We start from the raw sequence: 25834 nt of genomic DNA, 5'->3' as shown, positions 1-25834 counted from the left end.
TCAAAAATTTCAATGTCTCATTATTTGCTGAAGAGCAAAATATCATATCTCAAATTCCTGTGAAATACGATGCAGTAAATTCTAAATTCATAAATATCTATAATCCGTAAATATTTACATTAAAGCGTACATATTTACTTTAAACAATTTTTGAAAAGCAAAACAATTCATGTTGAAGTGGACGCATTTACTAATTTATTTTTAAAACAATAAATATTTACCAATTTTTTTCCCCGAAATTTACAGAAAAAAAAAAGAATGTGATGTCGCAGCACAACATGAAATACAATATTCGAAAATATTAGGAGACATGTGCATGTGAATGTAATCATGTGCAATTCCTTCCTTATCTATAAAATGGTTATGGCTATTTTTGTATTGTCTCTTTTAATTAAAGCTTAAAAAAAGAAAAGGAACATATAGCATGATTCGATAAATTTAATTTGATAACTGAAAATATTGTCTATACTGTCATTCCCCCAAAAAGTCTTTAAAAAATTCTTTATATATATATATATATATATATATATATATATATATATATATATATATATATATATATATATATATATATATATATATATATATATATATATATATATATATATATATATATATATATATATATATATATATATATATATATATATATACATTCCCTTCCATAGAATCAACAAAAATATTTGTTTTAGTCGTTGGGAATAGTTTCTGGATGCAAAATCATTTGCCAGATATGGTACTCCCTAAAGGCCGTGGGGAGCATCTGAATTTTGGAGGGTGAGGGGAATGAAGTGAAACAATGAAAATAACGATTCTAATGGTGAAGGTCGCCGATTTAAAAAAACAAGTACTTTCATAATGTCTAATTTTCCAACGTGCTCGTGCTGTCACGTATAACATTTTCATTTGAAAGTTAGTAGATTTTTTTTATTTATTTTTGCGTGCAAAATTTTTTATTGTACAATTTGCACCCAAAAAGCTTGGTAAGTAATGAGAAAGAGCATAAGAGTGAAAAGCTTGAAAAATATTCAATAAAATTAATAATGCAAAAGTAAAAAAATCATTAATGATAATAAACATAAAAAATTCTATCAAGATGCAATTTACTTTAAAGCTTTGCTGACCAGTTGGTTCGACAGAAATATTACTTGTCTATCAATCTCTTACGAATAGTTTGATGTTCATAATTTCCTCAAATAAAATATTTTAAGCATCAAACTGTGAAATACATTACAGTCCTTTTATTTTAATAACTTTACGCCTGATACGTTTATTGTATATGAACTACTTTAATGGAGTATAGAAATAATTTCAGATAAATCATTTAGATAAAACTTCATGTTCGTTATTGAGCCAAATTGGCTGACATTAGAGTTATGCTATTTTAATTGTTTTACTTAAGTTCTTAAGTGCACATTTGTATTTTAAGAGCAAGAAAACATTCATTACTTATGGTCAGCTCCGTTGTTTGAATAAATTGAAAACCATCTACAATGCATTAAAATAATTTTCATGATATTCCAATTAAAAGGGGATATTAGAGTGATTCGAAATTGAAAGTAGTATTTAATTTAAATGATACTTTTGAAATGTTTACTAAATTAAAGCATTTTTAATTAAAAATGTAAAGATTTTTATTCTTATAAAAAAAAATTCTGCATGAGATTTTGTATCGATTTCACTGATTCAATTCAATAATTATTTCTTTTTGAAGGAAATGAATTTAAAAAAAAAAAAAGATTGAGATATTGAAGATCTAGAATAAATTTTTTCGAGCCATAATAAGTATTCTAATTATTCTATTAATGTTTCGATTATAGTCATTTTAGGTTTATATAGGCATTTTATCCCAATGCATTCAGCGTACAGGGGCAATAAATTTTTACTCGAACATCGTTGTCTAATGTTTTCATTTAGCACGAAAAATTTTTAAATTCTTTCACAAATAAAGTGCAGTTTAAAATATATTTTGAGAATATGAAAATTTAAAAAAGAAAGGAATTTAAGAATAAAACGAATGAAGAGAAATGGCTTTAAAATTTATAAGAAGCTAAATGGAACTTTTAGGCTTTTTCCCGCTAATCACTTATTAAACCTCCCGCGATCTTTAAATCATCAAACACAAAACATAAGATTATCTAAATAATTAAATCAACTACATATGGGCAGAATTTTTAATTTATCTCAATCATTATTGAATTTTTTTACACTATTTTAATATGAAGTTCAAGAATCCAAAGAAAAAATGGAATTGTATCAGAGTTAAAAAATTCCAGTTAGCCGATTGCACGGTAAATAGAATATAAATTATTGATGAAATTCTTATTTTGATATTAAAAGCATTAAATGAATATTTCCTGTATGGAATCTTCCAAAACTGGCATATAGAACATCAATAACTCCTCTAATGTAGTGTGCAACTTTTTTAATAACATAATAAACATTTTTATTGCGTTTTAACTTGTTTCGAATCTCTATCACTTGATTATATCCATTATTTTCAGACTAAAGTGTAATAATCAAAAATTATGCGAGACAGTATATTTAAAAAAATTTCTTTACTGATTTTTTTTTTCAGTCGTCTCGGCGCTTGTTTTTTTTTTTTTTTTTTTTTTTTTTCTTTAATATTACATATTTTCATGCAATTGTTTCCCATTTAATTGTTTATGTTTAACATCATCGTTTGCGATTAATTGCAGTCGCAACATGATTATGTGATCTGATTTATACTGAGTTTAGAAATATGACAGATATTTAAAGTTACCGGCTATGTCCAGAACAAAATTTGTGAGTTTTTTAATGACTTTTTATTATTTTAATTGCATTATCAATCGTAAATATAGAAATTATGGAAAAAAATTCATAAATATAATATGTTTTGGAAAATAGGGGAATGTGTAATAAATTTTAAACAAAATTTGGTCAAAACAGTTAATACTAGACGCCAGATTGTAACGCTGCAATCATAATTTTTTTTGTACACAAGTTATAAGGGATAATGATCTGTGACTGACCCAAAATCTAAGAAAAAATTTGAAATGTAAGTAAATTAGGAAAGAAAATGTGTGCAAATATGAATTTCTTGCCTGCTTACTTTTACACCTTAATTTTTATATAAACACCGATAAATGAAAAAAATATGTCTCCAACTGCAAAACTTTTGCCTCATTTCGTTGCCCATATTAGCTGTAACTTTGAGTCAGTCAGTCTGTCATTTTAATTAGTTTTCTAATTTATTATATTCTGTAAGGATCCTTATATATAGAAGGTCATATCCTTGAAAGCCTTGGTATGTTTATATTGACAGCATCATCACATAACCATAAAAACGTTTTGTGAATTGACAATGTGACATTAAAGAAATACATCAATAACAGAACTTTGCATATCTTGTAAGCCTTTGTTGTTACGAACTTTAATTTGGTAGTAGTTTCGTAATTTATCAATGTATGAATAGATCACTTTTCCACTTAGCCCCTTTGTTCATTTTTCCCCCAGTTTTTAAAAGAGAGTGTCAACGCTTTGCTACATATGCCCAATACCTCCTAATTTTTTCAAAATTGGCAACATAAATCCCTGTATTATATGTAAAAAAGCAGAAAATTGACAAAGTATAACAATTTACGGTCAATTTCTGTTTTGGAATGTTACCATTAGTTTGGTGTTTCTTATAAAGTATAAAATACGTTATATTCCAGTATAACTTCCATAATTTTTTTCTAATGCACTTAAAAAGAAACGATGAGCAGTTTTGAAAAGAGGAAAGTATGATCTATAAGATAAAGTTTTTTATTTTATCCTCTCCTCTTTAAAGTAGTCGGATGCTTTAAATCTGTAATATGAATTATTTGTTCATTTATACAAAAATGGCGTATTTATTTAAACAATGAATGAGAATCGATTTTGACAAATACGAGTATCGCGTTCACATGAAGCAAAATCGACATTCCCTCCAAAGAACAAACGTAGAATTGCCGAATTTGCAGAGACAGCGCATTTTCCCCTCAGTAATTAATTTATTTCAATAAAGCGACAAAATATATACTACTCAAAAATATCAACTTCAAAAAAAATCATTGATTTTTTTCCACAGTAATCTTATATATTCAGATGTCGGCAATGTCCAGAATAAAATATTTCATCTCTTGAATCCGCTTATTTCAATAGATAATAAAACTTCCAAATCTGGAAATACAAGGCCTGAATAATCATACTTTTCATAATCCGAATTTTGCTAATATGGTTATTTATAACAAAGTATTTTATTTTTTAATTTAAAAAAATCTAAGAAGCAAAGAAACTATTAAAAATGTAGCTAATATATTTGGCGTTCCTGGGATAAATAGAAGCTTAATAGTAGCTACCTGAATAGTAGCGAAATAGTAACGTCGAATGATCTGAAATAAATTGTAATATCTTAATTAATAAAACCATTTCAATAAAATGAATAAAACCGTAAATTTAATAAAACCATTTTCGCTGTTGCATCTTTTGTTGATTTTCATTCTCTTTCGTGTCGTCTGACTATTTGGCTATACTCTGTTTCACACTAACTTGGCAGTATTGTAAACTCTTTCCCAACGCTCCGCGTTGGGAAAGAGTTCCCCATCAATTCCGACTTTAAAATAGTTAAAATGCGCAGAAATTTATCAAATAATATCATAAATTACAGAAATCATTTTTCTATCAATATGTATTTAAAATTATTCTCAAGTTAGAAGTGCTTATATGATAAGTATTTTGTAAATAAAGCGAACGAATAAAACTAAAAGATTGACATAATGAATTCCACTTTGGCTAGAACCGGTCTTCAAGGTCAAATATTTGGCGCGCTTTTCTTTTACGTCTCCGCCAACTCAACTTCATTCAGTTCGCAACCATTATCATCTTTCGTACTTTTTTATTCTCGCTTTTTTAGCAGCTGATATTTTTGATACTATTAATCGCATTAGTAGTTATTAGTTTTGTTTGGTGAATATTTATTCGATTTGTCATTTCTATTAACTTCTAAAATATTTGAAAAAGAGAAAGTGTTATCACCGACTACGCTGTGCACACCTTCAAGACGAGTGAAACCAACAAAAAATGTAGCACGCAGAAACATATTAAATGTTTATTCTCGACTCCGAGAAAACCCTTAAGATTCTATCAATCAAATCGTCGATAAAGTTTCGCATCTTACAGATGTTTCGCAATGAACAGTTTTCCTTTTGAAAAAAGAAATAAAGGCATCCTTTAAGTATCCCTGGAAAGAAGCGACCAGCCTCAGTAGATAAACATTCAGGTCTTGTAAAATATGATGATTTTACATTATTCTGTATTTGACGAAAAATCCATGCATTTTTTTGCAGAAATGAGATCCCAACAATAGATAAAGTTTTAAAAGATGTGAACGATGATACAGATATCTTTTCAAAAAACATTAGCCGAGCTACGCTTTACAGAATATTGAAAGATATATAAAGAAACGGTGAAATGAAATGAAATAACTTTAATGATTTATTAAAATAATGTGTCAATAATATTAAAAAAATAATGAAAATAAGGAAACAATTAATTCTCTGCTAAAGTGATAATACGATAAAGTAAATAAATATTTACTATTTGGCGAAAAATTTGCGAGATAAAGTTTCGCCAGCGATCTGCATTTCTAGTACCTTTGTACTTTAAAGTAACCCTGTTCCTCTGACGACGACTGCGATTCGGCATGCCTAGAATACACACTATTGCCAAGTTAGGGTGAAACAGAGTATAGTAGATGAAACTCTCTCTTCTTTTGATTTTCATTTTTTGAGCCAATTGGAGCAAATCTATCAACCCTTGAGGCTTCATTTTTTCAGTGAATTTGATTATTATTGCTACAGCACCAACAGAAGTTCCTCCATATTGTGGTTTTTATTGCCATCCTTTCTTTCACTTTCTACTGTATTTCTACACTCCACGCAAAAGACACTACATATTTTCCCTCTTTTCTTCCCTAAACATCTTCTCATTGTTAAAACTGAATAGTAGCGAAATAGTAAAGCCGAATGATCTGAAATAAATTAATGAAATGATGTGAAAAATAATCGAAACTCTGCATAGTAATTAAATTAAAGATTTTGGTTTTCTTAAAATGAGTATTAATTGATGCTTAACTGAATAAAAGAAGAAGCAAAACTATTGCTTTGATCTCAGAGTCTTAGAGTTAAAGACAAAAAAAAAAATGATATTTTTATCATAATTTTAACACTGGCAAAAATACCTAAATGGAAGATTAATTACAAATGTTGCGACAGAAATTTCAAGATGGGGGTAAAAGCAAAATTTCTGTAATCAAACTTTATAATAATTTATAATTATCTAGATTTTAAAACAGTCAGGAAAAGCAAAGGACTGGTCAGTAGAGCCCTAACATTCTCCTAGAATATTCCGATTTCACTAATTTTTGCTTCATATGAAAGTTTTTGATTTTAGATATGTCCTCGTTGATTATCTAATTCATCACCCACCATTTGTAAACATATATACAACACTATTTTACGGTATATTCTCTATGGAGAAAAATTGAGACAGGGTTTATATGAGTATGTTTAGAATCAAAAGTGAACACATTTTATACAAAAACAAGAAACAAGCTTGATTTTGAACTCATTTTATTTCATTTCTAAATTGTGTGATAGGTTTTAAGATTTTTTTTCTTAGTTTACAATTGTAAGCTTGAATGCGCTCAACGATGAATACTTTTTTTCACAATTTTAAGGAACAGTTTTTCTTATTCTGATATACATGAATACTTTATCGACATTTTTTTTATTATTATTATTCATTTTATTAAGACACCTTTATTCATAGACCAATGAAAATTTAAAATTGGTTTGGAATTATATAGTTTTTGTAGTGAAATAATTAGCAGAAATAAAAAAAAAATCCATATTTTGATTTCATAGAATACTGAATATGGAATATGGATAATTTAGATAGGAACTCATTTTAGCTCTTACTTGGAAGAGTTCCTTTATTGTGGATAATAAGATATTTCTACATGCATGTCTCTTTTGTCTCCGAATCGCTGAAGGTACTCACACACACACACACACACACACACACACACACACACACACACACACACACACACACACACACACACACACACACACACACACACAGGGCCACCGCGTGGGTATTAGGCGCCCTTGTTCAAATTGAAATTTGGCGCCCCTTAATTCTGTTCTGTTGCACTCTTATAAAGTGCTGCAAATTATATGTGAAATACTCTTTTATAGTATTCAAAATTTGACTTTTGAACTGTAAAGCTTTAAAATTATAATATTAAAACACGTTTGTCTGATTGTTTTTATTATTTCACAAATTTTAAAAACAAAACAATGATAAAACATTTTTAAATAAAATATAAAAATTAGAAAATATATTCAAATATTGATTTTCTTAGCTTTAGCAGCTACAAACACTATATCAATTCCTTTATATTTAATTTATCCAAAATTTCGCTCTCTATGGATATAATTGACAAATCCGATAATCTCTTCTGCGCCATGGTAGATCGCATGTAGTTTTTTTTTTTTTTTTTTTTTTTTATAATTTTAAGTTTTGAAAAACGTCCTTTTCCAGTAACCACCGAAACTGGCAGGGTTAAAGAAATCCGTAAAGCTATTGCAATATTTGGAAATGTATCGTTAAGATTGTTTTCATAAATATAATTTAACCCTTTCTAGGGCAGTGGGAAGTATGCTTCCCACCAAATTTATCAATCTTTGTATGAAATTATGTAGGTTGGCATAAATTCTGACAAATTTTTTTAGTAAGTCAGAAACTTAGATGCTTCAGTTCTTTATCTCAGACAAAATTATCTGTCTTGATTTGTTACTTAATTATTAATTAACCAAATTAATTAATTAATCAAATTAAATTTATCTAATAAGCTAAATGAATCCATTTTCTTATTCTAATTTCAAGCCTAAAAATAATTTAACATAATATGGCTAGAAAAAAATGACCCTTTAAAGGGTTAAAACATCAATAGGTGACATATCCTGTTTAGTAAAACATCGCAAAGATTTTATTTCTCCGAACAAATTTAATCTATCAATGTGCTTTTCATTAACATTTTTAGTATCCGTTAATTTTTGTTCTAATTCTTTACAATGTTTTAAAATTTCATTGTCACTCCAGTTTTTTCAATTAGGTATATAGTATACTACCTTGAAGTAATTGTAATGTTCTTTTAATTGACTGAATCTGTCAGTAATTGAAATAGCAGTACCTAATATTATATTGTAAAATTAAATTTTTGTCTTCGATTGTTGATTAGTTCGTCGGTTTGTTCATCTTGAAATAGTTTCTTTTTAAACCTGTTTAGATTTGTTCAAAATCAGTATCCACCCCCAAATCATCAACAACGATACTTGCAATGGCAATTGCATGTTCATACGCTTCATCTGATATACGATTATTTAGCTCTGATATAAGATTTTGTAAATTGTCAGTCACGAACTGTAATTCACATTTAGAATTTTGCATTATTTTATTTACCACATTTACTAAATTTAAAATATCGTGCCAGATGTTAATGGAAATTAATTTAAACGAGAAAACCTTCTAAATCAAATTTTTTGAGTTCTTTATTCCATGTCTATTGTTTGATCTTCTTGAATATTTATTAACGTTCTCAAAATTCCCTTCAAATCGTTTTTCAACCGTCTTAAAGCTTGACTTGTACTTTCCCATCTGGTGTTGGAGAGTGACTGTAAAGTTAGATTTTCAAGATACTGTTGCAAAATAGATCAACGTTTAACGAATGAGGAAAAGTAGTTGTAAAGCTCCTGCACTACTCCGAAGAAATTAACTGTTTCGAAGGAAATTTTAGCTGCATCCTTTAGCAAAATTCTCTCTCTGCAAATTTAGAGAATGGGCAGAGCAGAGGATATAGAGTGCTCTCGAATTATTTGCAATATTTTTTTGTTGCAATCCTTAGTGCTTTCCTCTCATATTAGCACCATCATCCTACGATTAGCCTCGTAAATCTGATAAATTTAGTTCTAACGATTTTAAATGTCCATTTATGAATTCAAACAGACCCTGTCCAGTAGTGTCGTCGACAGATTGAAATCCACAGAAAAGTTCTTCAATTTGGGCTTTATTGGTTTCCTCGTTCTTATAAACAAATCGAATTACAACAGTAAATTGTTCGGTATGACTGACATCAGATGTAGTATCCAGAATTAGTGAGTAATATTTTGACGATTTAATCACATGTAATAAATGCTTTTTAATTCCTTCTGAAATAATGCTTATAATTTCATTCTGAATTTGATCTCCTAAGTAATGAGAAATGTTCTTCTTTTGAGATGTTTGAATTTTGTGGAGATGTTCAGCGATTATTGGATCAAATTTTGCTATGGTTTCAACCAACTTCAAAAAATTTCCATTATCACTATGATACAACTCTTTCGAAGAACTTCTAAATGTAAGGTATTGCCGGGCTAAAAATTGTTTTAAATAAATAAGCCGTTCAATAACATATTGCCAGTAAACCTTTTCTGCCTCATAAAGTCTTTGTTGAGCTGCATCAATGGTACATAAATTACGCAATGACATTTTGAGTTCACTTCATTTTGAACTATGTTTAAGGTGAGATGCACTGTTTTCATGTGTTTTCAAAATGTGGGTTAAATGCGCCCAATCATTACATCCATCCTTAATAAGCTGTGAATGCTTCCCTCTGAATAGTTTACATGGGAAGCAAAAAATTGCATTTCGGGAATTTGAATATACTAAATAATTTCTAAATACTTTTTCTCCATTCGGTAATGTTCTATAATAGAACGATTTTGAAAACTTTCTGCAGAATTATCTCTCGAAAAATGTTTGATTATCAAGCGATCAGGGCCATTTTCAATTAAATAATCCCTAATTTTTATAGAATTTGTATCAGGCCAGGTAGCTGGATCGTTTAATTCAAAGTCAAAATCTTAGTTTTGAGATATTACGTTATTACCAGGCGAATTTTCTACATCAACATCTAAATTTTCTATTGGTACAATCGTGGCTTCTTTTTGATCATATTCTGATAAATTTTCATTATGAAATTCCAAACACGATGTTGTTGATGGTCCTGTTCAATTGCTTGTCCGTCTAATCCTATTGTGTTTATGAAATATTTATTGAGAGATCCTGCCAGTTTCTGATTAGGTTCCCCTCTTTGCAATTTCCTTTTTCTATTTTGTGCTCCAGACTTTTTTTGTTTTTTTTAGAACATGTTTCTAAAAAAATATTTATTGCACTAAATAAAAAAAATTTAATTTTCATTCCACATACAAAATGCATTATATGATTTTCTCTCAATATACTATTTGAAAGTCGGAAGCACATTTATGTCATTTGCTACTAAATAAAGATTCAGATAAATAACTAATTTGACTAAAAAATGTAGATTTTTTTTTTTTTTTTTTGAGAATTTAATGTGAAATTTTTCTTTTTATTGCCGATTCAAAATATTTCAGTAAATTAAACCAATATTAATACGAATTACTAAAAAGCATTTGTTATAAGCAATTGAAATATTGAAAACATCTCGGGTACATAATAATTATAAACTTTTAATGAAAAAGAGCTATAATCATTAGTAATTTTTTTTCGATTATTTGGAAATTGTAATTTTATATCAGAAATTTATATTTTGCTCAATTAAGGGTAAGATTTATCTGGGTTTTATAAAGATAAATAAACAGTTGCTTTTTGAATTATTTTGTTAATTTGAAAGATAAAAGTTTTTCTTAATGAATTGTTTCTTTTTATGAATCTTTACTGCAATGAAAATAATATTAATAATATATTTAGATTGTTCACTTACCTCTAAATAATAATCCTATTTTTAGAGCAATTATAAACAAAAAAGATTTGAAAACAATTAATCACAGTACTTTGCTTGCGAAGCAATTCACAGAATAAACGCACTTTATGAGAAGCGACTATGTATATGATTAAAAATAAGGGTTGACGTATGATAAAATACATTAAAAAAAAAGCAAACTAAACAACGACGTTGAGCCGCAACAGCTTCACAATACATAAAGAATAAATATATGCTGATACAAAACATTCCCAATTCCTGTTGTTACATGTTACAAATTATTAGATTTTAAAAGCGATTTTTTTGCAAGCGTATAATTAACAATTTTTATTTAAGTAACATTAAATTAAAAAACTAAGTACTATAAATTTTGGGCCCCCCCTGACCCAAGCGCCCTTGTGCGGTGAACAATTTTGCCACCCTCACGCGGCGGCCCTGCACACACACACACACACACACACACACACACACACACACACACACACACACACACACACACATACACACACACACACACACACACACACATACACACACACACACACATATATATATATGTATATATACAACTAATCTCAGCATGTCGATATCGCAAACTGTAGCAGCAATGACTGTTTCAATTTTTACCACTTTGATTTAAACGATTAGCCATATTTTTGTCAAAGTAATTATTAGCATAAAATGAAACATAAAAAATATAAAAAAAAATCTTACGAATTTCTATCCGATAAAAACATTTTAGGGAAAATAAATTGTGACTTCTTTTATTAAGTCTTCAGTAAATTTGTATCAGAAAAAACAAATCGGACGGCGGCCATTCAGTCGCTGTACAATCCTATCGACTAATTCTTGTATAATAAAGATACTCCAATTTTTCATAATAATTCCTCCCATAAGTGGGTAAAATAATCTGTGAAAGTAATCGTTCGTGTAAATTTCATCTAACGTGTTAATTTTTTCGTCGAACGATTAAAAACAGTTTTGTAATATCTTGATCCAGACCAATCAAATAAAAGAGTAGAGTAACAAAACAATTGTTTTATTTACAGCCTTATATATGAACACAAAAACAACTTGTTCTCATCTAGGTTACTATTATTTACAAAATTCACACAACAGTTCAATGACATAATAGTTCCTCGATAAAATCAGGAGAATAAGTCACCTCTCCCCTTCCAAAAAAAAAAAAAAAAAAAAAAACGCTAACAGGTTGTTGCTTCTAGACGGCTGCTTCAAAGACCGCTCTAGAAATCCACCAATCTTTATCGGGTAATGAAAGTAAATGCAGAAATATGCGAAATTTTGTATTTTATATAAAGATTCAGCTTTAAATATACTTCCAGAAGCATAACTAAGGTGTATATTTTAAAGAAGAATTTTGTTTATGACTTTAAAAAAATTATTTAACTAGATAATTTTAGAATTTAAATTTTTCAAAATTAATGTGCGCCTTATTTCATGTTCCCATTATTAACCACTCTATTTTGCTACATGATATTCATCTAGTCACATTTTTTAATCTTACAATATTTTTTACCTTTTATCTTTATCTTTATCTTCCAATTTATTTATTAAAATATGTATTTCTGCTATAGGTCTAGGAATATCTGACTATATAGCTCCCTTTCGCCACCTTTCAAAATCAGAATTTTTTTTTGCACATTAATTTTAATTTATTCTTTTACTAGTCACCTTTGGCAACCAGCTGGTCCGCTAAGATTAATGTTCTCTAAAATTTCCAATTAAACATTTATGTACCTTGGTCCTTTAACATCTTTTTTAACTAAATATTTTTAAGCTTTACATTTCGATAATTACACAATACATATTGTTAGGGAAGCCTTACGATATTCTGCTCATTGTTACATATGTCATTAATGTGCTATCAGTTATCGTAAAATTCAAATTTTAATTTTAAACGGAAGAAAAACTTCAATAAATACAAAAACTTTTTTGCTGAAACCATGCACATTTTTTTTTAAAAATGAGTACAGAAAATCGACTGTCATTCAGCATTTTAACTTTATATGTATCATATTTCTCTGATTTATCATAAAATTCAGTTTTATCTTCAAAATGATTTAAATGCGATAAATATTATTTTATTTCATTTCAATCAATAATTGCCCTTCTGAAACAATTAAGTCTAAATTCCATACAGTTTTCCTTTTCTATAAATCATAATCAGCCTGGCCGAGTCATAAAGATCTGAATATTATTATTTTAGGGTAATCAACAATTTCATTATTTTAGACTATATCGGGAAAAGTTCAGGCGCTGTGGGCTGTTTTTTTCAAGACAGTCGATGGAAAGCTCCAAAATCGAGATTTTATATATACAGTGTAGTTATAATTAAACCTCCCCTATAAAAACCATCCTACAACGAAAACGGAAGATTGAATTGCAGCGAAATTTGGTATATGCACGAGATGCGCTCACGGAATTTCGAAAAAATATTTTAGTTCCAAAATTTCCACCAGAGAGCACCTTTTCCGGAAAAACATTAAATTTAATACAATAAACGACCAAAACGGAATGCAGAAACAATATTAACAAGCCAGAACAAGAATTATAAGTAATAAAATGTAAAATTGGGAAAAGCTGGCAATTCCAAGAAAAAGATGTCGAGATTTACATGCTTGAGAAGAAGAGGAAGCTTTATGCAAAACAGGGTCGGGTAAGAAACTTTTGCAATCGTTGTCATGTTTTATGTCGATGTTTCCTGCTGTAATGATAACGGTATCTTGTTACGACGTTGAATGACTTGAAAAACTCTATAACGCTCCGTATGCGAAGCATCACAACTGATCAGTCACGCTCTGCTGTTGAACACACTGTCCATCGACTTGAAATTTTGCAGGTGATTGAAGATGGTCACATGTAGCACCTTTCCTACCTCATCCTAGACACGATTAACAATTGCTCCTCTTGTGCAATTTCGTCCTAATCTGTTCTTGTTTCTGAAAACTGAACTCCCCCCCCCCTCATATAGCTCGCTACAATTTTTTTTCCATACCTTTACTTAATATGGTTCGATGACAAAGTGATCAGAAACTAGTCAACAAATGTTAATATTGCTTCTGTATTCCGTTTTGGTCATTTATTGTGTTAAAATTAATGTTTTTTCGGAAAAGGCGCCCTCTGGTGGACATTTTGGAATTAAACATTTTTTCCCCTCAAAATTCCGTGAGCTCATCTGGTTTATAGTCTATATACCAAATTTCTTTGCAATCCATTCACCCATTTGCGTTGTATTAGGAGAAGTTTAATTTTAACCACCCTGTACACACACACATATATGTAGCAGTTACATTACTCTTATTTTCTCTTTTGGATGCTAGATGGCGATGCCTGAACCATCCCATATGCCATACCATAATGCATTGCGAATGTAATTAAAATGAGATGTGACGCCGTTCTGTTAAGCTGCACGCGTGAATGTCTTGTCTTGTCTTTGTTTAGTGTGGGAATGTGATTATTAAAGAAATGATCCTAAAAACATTCGTCCTGTTGCTTCGTGCACGGATCATAATAATCCATATTCCACCACAGTGGCGCCCAGAATTTTCGATACGTGTTGTCCTGACACAGAATAATTTTTTCCACCCCTGGAATGGTTCATCACTCTGTTCCTGTGAAATGATAAAACGAAAGTGAAGTTGTCCCGACCATCACAAGAAAAGTTTCCTGCCACCACATTGGCACCCAACGGAAAAGAATTTCTGACTGCCCTCATTTTTCTCATCCCGAGAACGTGTCGTCCTGACACATCAAATTTCCCATCCAGGGAATGGTTCATCAATGTGTTCCAGTGAAATGATGAAATTAAAGTAAAGTCGTCCCGACGATCGCAAGAAAACTTTTTTCTGCCCGCAGCATATTATGAAACATGTCGTCCCGATATCCAGTCCTTCGCGATCCTTGCTTCGTTGATGTCCTAAGGAATCCTCCAGTATTTAGTTTTGAATTCTAACTTGTATACCACTCGTCGACCCCTGTACCGAGTATAATTTATTATTTGTGCATCTCCATAAAAAAAAAAAAAAAAAAAAAAAAAAAAATGCATTTAAATCCAGTGAAGAAAGTGCGTGTGTTTTTTTCAAATTTCCAGCATGGAAAAATTCATCAGTTTTGTTTTGGTTGTCCTATTCGATTCCAGACAAGTGTCATAACACGTGTGCATTTTTTTTAAATTCAACTTCAACAACACCTAGCATTTGATTCTTTGAAATACAACATTCCTTCATGTTTAAATACACCAAGATTTTTCGTTTTCTATGAAATGTTTTTACACTATTTAATATTTTCTAAGTTACTTCTTTTCATAGCATATTCATCGTTGCAAGTTTAGATTTTGAAATATCTGTGTTGTTTTTTACTTGATCTCAACACTTGAAAGTGCGTAAGAACAAAACTTTTAAATATTACGGTATTCTATATGGTGGTTTTAAAGTTGTTGTTGCATTTCTGTATTTTTTTAAGTGCGAATTAATTTATCGTACTTGATATATTTCTTGGTCCCTAAGTTTGCAAACTGAAACCAAAACTGTCTGTTCTCGTTTTCTTATACCATTTTATGTGCCCTTCTGATACATTTATGAGACCGGTTTATAATATAAGAGACAAAAATTTATAATTTTCCAATCAGTGCATCTGTTAACTCATCCAGATTAATTCTAAATATCATTCAACACATTCCATTATTATGCACCAAATATTATAATTATTAATGAAAATATTAATGCACCAAAATGATTTTTTTACTCCAAATTATGCCAAAAAATAAAATAAAAAATTTCCAGGTGCCATTTATATCTTTCAAAGTATAAAAATATTAAATTATCAAATTTAGGAGATCTGGATCTAATGCTTTATATTATAGACCAACAACACTGACACACATTCTCTATTAGCTATTGAGATTAATTATTATTAGTAAAGATATTACAAAATAAGCAATGAATTATTTTGAAATGAAATAAGTTTTCATAATCAATTTATTTAAACTTTGAATTAAAATGACAATTTTGACTTCCTTTTAAATAAAGTATTCTCATAGTCAGAAAATTCAGACTGAAGAGTCTGACAAATCTTCATGTTTTAGATCTCTCTGAGTTTGAAAAACAGTTTTTTCATTATTTCTGGGATATAGTTAACTTAATGTTTTGTGATAGAAGGATGAAATTTGGCATACAGTCTTTATAGCAATTTATAGGTCTCAATCAAATGTTGAGTGAAATTCCTTCAGAGGAAGTTTGTAACACAATAATTACAAAACAAAAACAGCTAGGAGGATAAAATTTAGTACACAGATTCATCATATTAAGTGTAGGTGTTTAAATTTCAAAGGGATGTCGGTATGTGCTCTCATAAGCATATAAACATGGTAACTCAAAAATGTAATGACTTAAGCCTATGACGCAAGTCAGATTTTCAGTTGGTTGGAAACAATGTGTTTAAAACAGAAATGCAACTTGCACATACTTATTGCTAAATGTCAGGAATTAATTAGCAAGGATCAACTGACAGATCCAGTAAAAATATTAAATTCATGCCAAAGATCAATATTTCATAACTGCCATTTGCCAATACCATGCAAGGTATTTGTGGTCTTAACCAAGGTCCACAATTTTTAGCAGGAGGAAGGGCAGAAAGAAAATCTTTGGAAATTTTTAAAAAGTATACATAATGAATTATAAGTGAATTATGATTTTTAAAGGCCTTTTAGTAAGAACTGAAATATCAAATAAACACTAGCTTATAAGGTGCCATTACAGTAGGGAAATCCCAAATTTTCGTTATATATATATATTTTGCAATATTATTTGAATACAATAATCTTATGCTTTCATTTAATTTGTAAGAACGGACGATATACTCGGGCAAATTAAAATCTTGTACTATTTAAATATAGAATATGGTTCTAATAATCATAATTATCTTTTATATGTTTATAATATGCTGTTTAAAAATAAATAATACATTGATTTATAATTTTAAGAATATCTGTTTCCATAACTAAATAGAATTTAAATATTTATAAAAAGTTTTTAAAAAATTATTTTGTTTAAAATTACATTTTTTTTTGTATCAGAAATATTGAAACTACTTTTCTCAAAGAAACCTGTAATTAAATGTTTAATCAGTTTATCAGGATTCAGAATGTAAAATCGTTTATATAGAGAATTAAGGTCATTAAAAGATATACATTTGATGCAGGAAGTTAAAAGGAGCCCACAAAATTTAGTGCCAAATGGCCACTGGAAGGTTCATTTTGGACTTGCTATTAGTTCATTTCCTTTTATGTTAACTATTTCATAAAATATTTAAAAAGTGGCAATCACAATAAATAGTGAAAAAAAGTGAAATTCATATTAAAAATGACCAAAAGAAATTTACAATTAGAAATAATTGAAATTAAATGAAGAAAAGTAAACATTTCCACCCAGCACTTTGACTTTATTATACATTATCAGGTACACCAAATAGTCAATATACAGTATATACACATTGTAGATTTGCTACAATCAAGAGTATCTAAAAATATGCTAATTCTTGAAGGAAAATAAGTAATTAATGATTAAACTGAATTTAACAGTAAAACAGTTTACACATTAAACTGTTCAAGCTAAAATACTAGAAAAATTAAGGATAGTCTGAAGATAAAATGAAAAAGAAAAAACTATATGAAAAATGCTCAACATTTACTCAGTTTTCTACAACTACATAACAATAAAAATAAATAATTTCTTAGCAAAGAAACCTTGTCCACATCAAGATTCGGACTCTTTGGATGTCCACCTCCAAAACATCACTTTAGTTCGATCCCAAACAGCTTCAAAGGAATCCAGAGCTGGTCGTACATCAAGAATTGCAAATTTACCACTTTCTACATTTACTTGCCCACCATCATAATAATCTATGATGTAACGGACTTGTTTCCCACATCTGTCCACAATCCAATCATGACGATCAAATGGAAGCTCATAGCTAAAAGAAATATTTAAATTCCAAAATTAGAAACAGTAATAAATAACACATCAAAATATTCATGATTATATATGTATTAGAATACAATGCACAAAGTTGAAAAAATGAACGTCATATAAAGTGCCAGGGGCAGTTATTGGGGTCAACTTTTCTATTCATTTACAATCTCTCTTTTTAAATATACATAATTTTATGTTTGATATACAATTAAATATTGGTATCCATTATTGTTTTAATCAGTATTGATTCCAAATTACTAATGTCATAAATCAAAAAATGAATTCTAAAGTTTTCATTAAGAGCAGTAAAAGAATTTGGCTTCACAATATGTAGTAATTAAAGTCAATTCGTACTCGGGTACATGCACAACTATTGTTGCCAGAAACTTTTCAACTGCTACTGTTTTTTCATCACAACTGCAAACTTCTAGATGTGAACATACTTCAAACGAAGATGTTAATAATGGCAGAAAGGCGATAGACAAATAATGTGGCATTTCTTTAAATAAAGACAACAGACATAAAACTAAAATCAAGTGAAGAGTAAAGGATGCAAAAATTACTCTTCACTTGATGTACTAAATCCATACACCATTTTGAGTGCAATTAATATTTGCAAAATGTTGCTCTTGTAGAAAATAAAATCAACTTATTGTGTAAAAGATATTTTAAACTTTCTTTATTTAATTACCACTGACTTAAAATGATAGATTTGAAATTAATGATAATTTGATAAAAGAAATTGTCAAAAAATAAATACTAAAGTTTAGTTGTTTTTTCCTTCTTTTGTCAAACTTTTATTAAGCACTAACTACCTTTGGAATTGAGCTTTTTTTGCCGGGAAAATGACTAGTTTTTACTTTCAATGAAATCACTCATGCACAATGTTCTCCATCAAATTTTTTAAGGCTTCAATTATGGCAGACATCAAAGCATATAATTTTAATAACCTGATATCTGCTTTGTTCACTGTATATCCTAATAGAATTAAATCCCATGACATCATGGTATCATTAAAAAAAAAAAAAAAAAAAAAATGTAGTTTTCAAAATAGTCTACCTTTTCTGATGTTATAATTTCACTATTTTTATTCTTCATCAGTTAGTCTACCGGGAATATTGGTTATATTTGATTTCAAATAAATCATTTAGATATATACTTTATGCTCTCAGTTAAATTGTATTCTATGATATTAAAGCCATGTTAATTTAATTGTCTTACTTAAATTCTAAAACATCTAACACAAGTGTAATTAAAAATATAAATATTGGTTTAATCTATCTTCTAACTTTTGCGATACTACAACTTCAGCTTCTACATTTGTTTTTTAAACTATGCAGATATTAAACAGAACTCTTTCCTTGGCTTTCAGCAGTGGAAGAAATCCACAATTAAATATTTGAGGAAACAATGAAAATGCTTTGAATTTCAGGGCAATAATTTAATTATTCTATTATTGGAAATCAAAAAATATTTTTAAAAATTGTCGAAATTTACCAAAAATTTGTACGACTATTAAATTGGATCATTAAAAAAAATATTTTTTAAATTTTAATTTTTAATTAATATATATTTTTTTAAATCACCCCAATGTGCAGAATCCTACATTCCAAGATATACATATGCCAAATACGATATCTGCAAGTCAAATAGTCTGTCCTACAGACTGTCAACATATCCACACCTTTATTATTAGTTTAAAAGATGCATTTCTTTATACTACATATTAATCACAGAGTGGAAGGCTCATGCATTACTTATAAAAATTTGAAAGAATTTGTATTATTTATATTGTGGTGAATAATAAAAACAAACAAATTTTCCATTTCTTGAATATAGTCTTCTCATATGAAGCATAGACATTTCAAAAGAACAAAAATTAAAACCTGGAATATTAAAAACTGTATTTTTATTTTATTTGCAACATTTGGTTCCTTTAGCTTATTTAGGTACTTCATCATTTGTAAAAGTATAAGATAATATCATAATTAATCATTGCAAGTTACCACTATCATTTGGTAATGCTTTTTTGTCACTAAATATTTCAATTTCATTTTTATAAGAATTTGAATCATAATGTTTTTATTCACAGTTTTAATAAATAGACATTCATTGAATAAACTGATACATTGTAAAGAATTTCTTAAATTAATAATATAAATTCACAATATTTACAAGCATATGTAGAAAAGAAAATTTTTATATAAAATAATTTACCCAAGTAAGTTGCGTATTCTAGCCCTGGGTGAATATTGTGTAGCTTTACCACCGAATTTCAATAACTTTGGATTGCCACATTCACTGAAAAAAAAAAGTTTGGTTACAAAATATTAATGAGGCGAAATACAATTAAATTAAAATAAAATTCAAAATCATCAATAAATTTCTTTTTTAGCACACATTTTAGTTTGCTTTTTTCTATTTAAGAAAGGTAATTATGTAAAATATGATCCCCGTTAATTTAATTATTACATAAAAGAAATGAATTAAAGAACTATGAAGAAATTTATGAAATTAAATTTCATAGCTACTAAAAAAAATAACATTAAGAACATCCTAGAACAAAATTGACTATTCAAAAAGTTTCTAATGACTATTTGTATTTTGATATACATTCTCATATAAAACATCTGGATTTAATACCAGTACAAAATATCTGCATTCTCAAAATTCCTATTTTAATAATTTGATGGGGGAAAAAAGTTATTTTTTCTTACATGATTGCAAACAGAAAAGATTGTCCATAGAATTTTAAATTTTATTTAAATATACAGATAAATTTTTGTAATTTTTGATATAGATTTTTATAACAGCTTTTTTAAAAAATACATATGCAAAGTGCACTTATAAGAGCAACATTTTACGGTCTTCAATGAGAACACTATAAAGTTGAATAGCTTTCAATACATAAAGGTACTTTTTATTTTTTAAATTTAATATACAATAAAACAATTTTAATATACAATGAAATTTAAAATTTAAATACAATATACTTCAAAGCTTATTATTTTTCATTTATCAGGGATAAAGGAAAGAAACTGATAAAAAATTATCTTTATGTTATGCTTTGAGTACTTATAATTTCCATTTGATTTTAAAAGTATATGATAATGCTGTTCCTATAGAATAAAATGTTACAATTAAATAATAAGTAACAAACAAATTTATTAAGCACTCACTCATTTGAAAAATGTTTAAGGTAATATGCAATTCTGTTTTTGGCAACTGTTTACTATAGTTCAGCAACGGATTGTAAAACCCTCTGCGCATTTGTGCATGCGTTAAGGTGGGTTTAATTCGTCAAAATAGGGGTGAAAGGAAAGATGAAAGGAGGAGATGTTTACATTTACTAGTATCTAATAGGGGAAATTCAAGGTCAAAGGGAATACCAGAAATGCACTCATTGTTCCGTGTCTCACCCCTTAATGAGATGGAGTCCTTGAAATGTGGTCGTTTTAGAATCCATTGATGAACTATGTAAATCAATTTTTAAAATTTTACAACTGAAACAAGGTATTATAAACAAATATTCAAAATCTATAGAAAGAAAAATTTTGAATTTTTTTTTCTATTAATTTGCAACATTTTGAAAAAAAAAAATATAAACACTAAACAAGTGACACTATCTTTATTCTTTTATACTTAAAATTGTGTGATCTCGTATATATGCTTTGCACAAAAAATATATGCAAAACAAATGATAACAATAAATGAATGAAAACAAAACAATAAATGAATTCATATTGCCCTAAAGGGTGGATTTTTCAAAAACAGCTAAAAAATTTTCAACTTCACTGTGTCGGCTTCAGCTCACATTATTTAGTTTGTATTAATTCTTACTTGAAAGTACCGAAAGGTATGAAAAGATACAGAAATTATTTTTCAATTCTAAAATTTATAAAATATTCAAAAATTACAAAAGTTTTAATTACTTCTTATTTGTTATAATTTTATTTAAAAAAACTTTCACGCTGCTTCACAGTTTGCAGAAACAATATAGAAGCTGCTTCACAGCTTCTACATTGGAATATGTAAAACAAATAGAAACAATAGATAATTTTATACAATTATCAGATTTTTACCACTGACTGGGATTTATTCATATTCAATTTATTTGCATTTTAAAATCTATTTTCTGAATGCTTGAATTGAAATATTACTTTATTTTGCAGGCATCAACTTCTCACAGTCTAATAACTTTACTTGTTCCACATGAAGTGCCAAAATCATTTAAAACATACATATGGCTACAATAAATGCTTGCTCATCTAAATAACAGGAAAATTCTCTTTTGAAATTATATAAACACTTCATAATTCTCTTTGTCCTTATTTCAGACTTGTGGTAAGTGCCAATGTAATACTGTAATGGATTTCACTGGAGATTTCTAAAAGCATTTAAAAACTGAACTTTTTGCTTAATATTTACAAAGAAAAATAAAGCTGCCATTTAAAGGAAAACTTATCAGCTTATAAACAGGAAGATATATTTCAAATATCAGTTTTGAAATATCAGAAGAAATGTATTTAAAAAGCATTCCTGCATGATAATTTTTATCTTGCATAGTTTTTACAGATTGAAGACTTGTCCCCCCCCCCAAAAAAAAAAATTGATATATAAGCAAACATGGACCATATTAAATTTTTTAAGGTTTAATAGCTTCTAGCTATTTTGTTATGTTAAGATAAAGTAATTTACCTTTGATACCTGACCATGATTCAATATTATAAGGCTTCCTTTCAATAGCTTTTGCGCACTTTTGAAACAAGATGCTAAATTAAAAAATAAATAAATAAAGCAGAATACATACTCAGCATGTAGTGCCTCCCATTTTAAAACTTCCTGCCATGCAACTTCATTGTTCACATTATGAATCCTTATTATATGCTCCATATCATTAGGATCTATATCCGATTCTTTCCATCTCCAACCTTTACGTAACATGGCGTTCCAAAACATTTGAGCAGAAGGATAGACCCATTTTTCATCTTCAGTTCCTGCTTTTGGTATAGATGATACCTGACGATCTTTAGGTAAAGGAAATGGTTGATCAGGTGCTGGATTTTGATTCATTGGTGGCATCTAAAAATACAAATTATCATCAACAATCATGCATCCATTAACAGCTAATTGTCTTACAAATGGGTTGAAAGTTACAATACTACCAAATTTTAACTTTAAAAAGAACATCTGTTTAAATCTTCCATTATAAAGAATATTCTTTACACAAAGAAAAATTTATAACATAATTCAAATGAAATTCAGTTTTAAAAATAAGTTATAAGAATTCATGAGCAAGACTTTTCAAACTGCACAATTTTAATTTCTAACAACTGTTATCTTTTACTATTAGCACATTTGCATAAAATAATAGAGAGAAAATGGTCACACTTTTATGAAATACATTCAAGTTAAACATTTATTTTAAATGTTATGTAATATGTATTTGGCATTCTTTTAGAATTTATCCAATTTTAATACATCACAGTTGAGATTTTAAAATATTATCGCATTTTAAAACTATGAGGTGGTATATAGGAAGGCATATCCCCAACTGAATGAAAATAAATATTTATAATGCACTGTACCAATATTACCTATTTATTAGACATAATATTCGCCGATATATATAACTGCATTTTTTGTTTTCAATGTATTGCAATTTGTTATTTTTTTTGTAGATTATTTACATTCTCACTAGAACCAATTATTAAAATCTGTAGAAAATATCATAGCACAGATTCCATATTCACAGAACAAAGTGAAACCATTTAAAGATGAAAATATTTGTGCAAAATGGAGTATTAAACCTTTATCTATAAAGAAATTTTAATTCCGTAAATATCTTTAAGTTCAATCAAGTCATTAAACTATATTCATTACCCAGCATTTCATTACATTAATGTCTCTTGCTTGAAGTTTGGCAGTTCTCAGAAACATAAAAATTAAAAACTTCATTGAAGTATATGGATAAGGTTCTTTTAAGACTTTTTTTTCTTTCTTTTGCCAATGTGCATGATGGATTAACTCTATGAAAAAGAACAGTCTAGTACATCTGTCAACTTTTGATAATCTACTAATTTAAATCAAAAAGTTTAATGGTACACAGAGCCATATCATCCAACTTTAACTAAAGCTAAAATGAGAAAGACAGCCAGGTAGAATTCTAAGTTAGTTTATTTTTTGAGTTTATGAATTCCAGTAGGAAATATTAATCTTTTAAATGTTCGGTTTCTAGATTTTAGCCAATCTTCAGAAGACTTATTTGAAAACTATAACAAAAAATAATTCTACACAATTTATGTTCCAGTTTAATATACAGTATTAAAACACAAATCTTAATATCTTATATATATAAGAAAAACTTAAATTAAAAAGGGTCAGAGAGATTCAATTGATAGTTAATGACAAAAATTTTACACAAGCCATTTTTATTTATTCACATTCAATTTAAAGTGAAAAAAATCATTGATAGTTAAAATTTTCATCAAAATTTGATATACAATTAAAATATAGAAAGAAAGATTTCACTAGTATAGGCTAACAAATAGTATTCTAGTTATTTTTAACCAAATGCATTAAATAAAAATATGTTGTGATGTGAAGTTGCCAAAGCTACACTTCATCTTCCCACTACCTTTACATTTTTGTTAATTTTTCATTCCTTATATCTTCTCACTTGAAAACTACCTACCTGCGAATTTTTAAATAGGTTTAATAAAAATACAATTCTTAAAAAAATTATAATAAACATATTGATGAAAATATTAAACAGAGCAAATTAGAAAGAAAAAATTATATAATTAAAAAAAAAGGTTAAGTATAGCATTATAAATATATATATAGTTTGCGAGTATAATAAAACTCACAAATGCTTTATTTCTAAGCCAGCATTTAAAGACTATTTTTAACAAATAGTAATAGAAAATTTAACAAATAGAAATGGAAAGTATCATGTTCATATAAAATGTAATGCAATAAAAATCACTTTTTTAAAAATATATAACATTCAAATGATGAAAATGCCTTTATACAACTAGATAAATAACTTGCGTAAATAACAAAGTATAACATTTAACAATAACATAAATATTTCTTTTATTATATGTAACTTCAAATATTTCTTTAATTTCTAAAAAATTATTCACAGTTACGCTAAATTAAAAATCATAATTTTATAGTTTTAATGAGAAGCAGCATGATTTTAAGAATTATATAAATTTATTACCATATTATATGGATTTACATCATCATCTCTTTGCATAGGGCAACCATCCTTTGGCTTATTTTTATTTTCCTGATTGTGTTTATACGGACATTCGGAAGGTGGAGAATCTGATTTTGCCAAATATTCCTTTACTTTATTGTGATCAGGAATTTCAGGATGCACGGGCGTATTCACTGTTGTAGCACCTACTGTAGAGTTTGCAACACCCATTTTTACCTAGAATAATTTTTAAAAAGAAGGATTTCTTTCAAATATTAGTAAATGCAAACATTGCTGCTATGTTTTAGTTAGTCTGAAGAAATCATTTAACAGTGAAGTTCATAAAAGATTAAAAAAAGATTAAATTTCAAAAGAGATGATATTTTTTAGTAAAATAAAAGATATTAAGCAACAAACTTCTGAAAACATAAAGCGTATTTTTGTACAATATTCATATACTTAGCTGCTTCTGCTTTGAAGCAATTTATTGGGGGGAAATTCAATAGCTTTTAAACTTTCATAAACTATATTAAAATTTAAGAAGCTACTTAAAAAAAATATATTTTCAACTCAAAAATATGTATTAAGTAACTAACCTTCACCAATTACACTAGTTTTTTTTTCCCAATGGAACATGTGCCGTGAAGTTTATAACGCGGTTGTTTTTATTCATTTACAGTTACTGAAAATGACGCAATTGGTTTCTGTAGAGTTAAATAGCAGGAATATTCAATGAAATGCTGTAATTATCAACGATTTCCAATTTTTAAATTGTAAAAACAATTT

The 25834-nt window shown here is 28.1% G+C and overlaps 1 protein-coding gene across 1 annotated transcript; it reads right to left on the bottom strand.

The window, feature by feature from the left end:
* Positions 1-17290: 17290 nt before the first annotated feature.
* On the bottom strand, positions 17291-25726 carry LOC129962084 (holocytochrome c-type synthase-like). Its single transcript, XM_056075803.1, has 5 exons — positions 25645-25726; positions 25070-25285; positions 22652-22923; positions 20059-20142; positions 17291-17842 (listed from the first exon to the last, which is right to left on the bottom strand). Exons 2-5 carry the CDS (start codon positions 25277-25279, stop codon positions 17626-17628), a joined length of 783 nt encoding a protein of 260 aa, XP_055931778.1. The 5' UTR covers positions 25280-25285; positions 25645-25726; the 3' UTR covers positions 17291-17625.
* Between the last annotated feature and the right edge of the window lie 108 nt (positions 25727-25834).

The sequence above is a fragment of the Argiope bruennichi genome, chromosome 2 (genome assembly GCF_947563725.1).
Source record: "Argiope bruennichi chromosome 2, qqArgBrue1.1, whole genome shotgun sequence".
NCBI lineage: Eukaryota > Metazoa > Arthropoda > Arachnida > Araneae > Araneidae > Argiope > Argiope bruennichi.
Note: the sequence above shows the minus strand (reverse complement) of the source record. Positions and strands in the feature narration are given on the sequence as shown.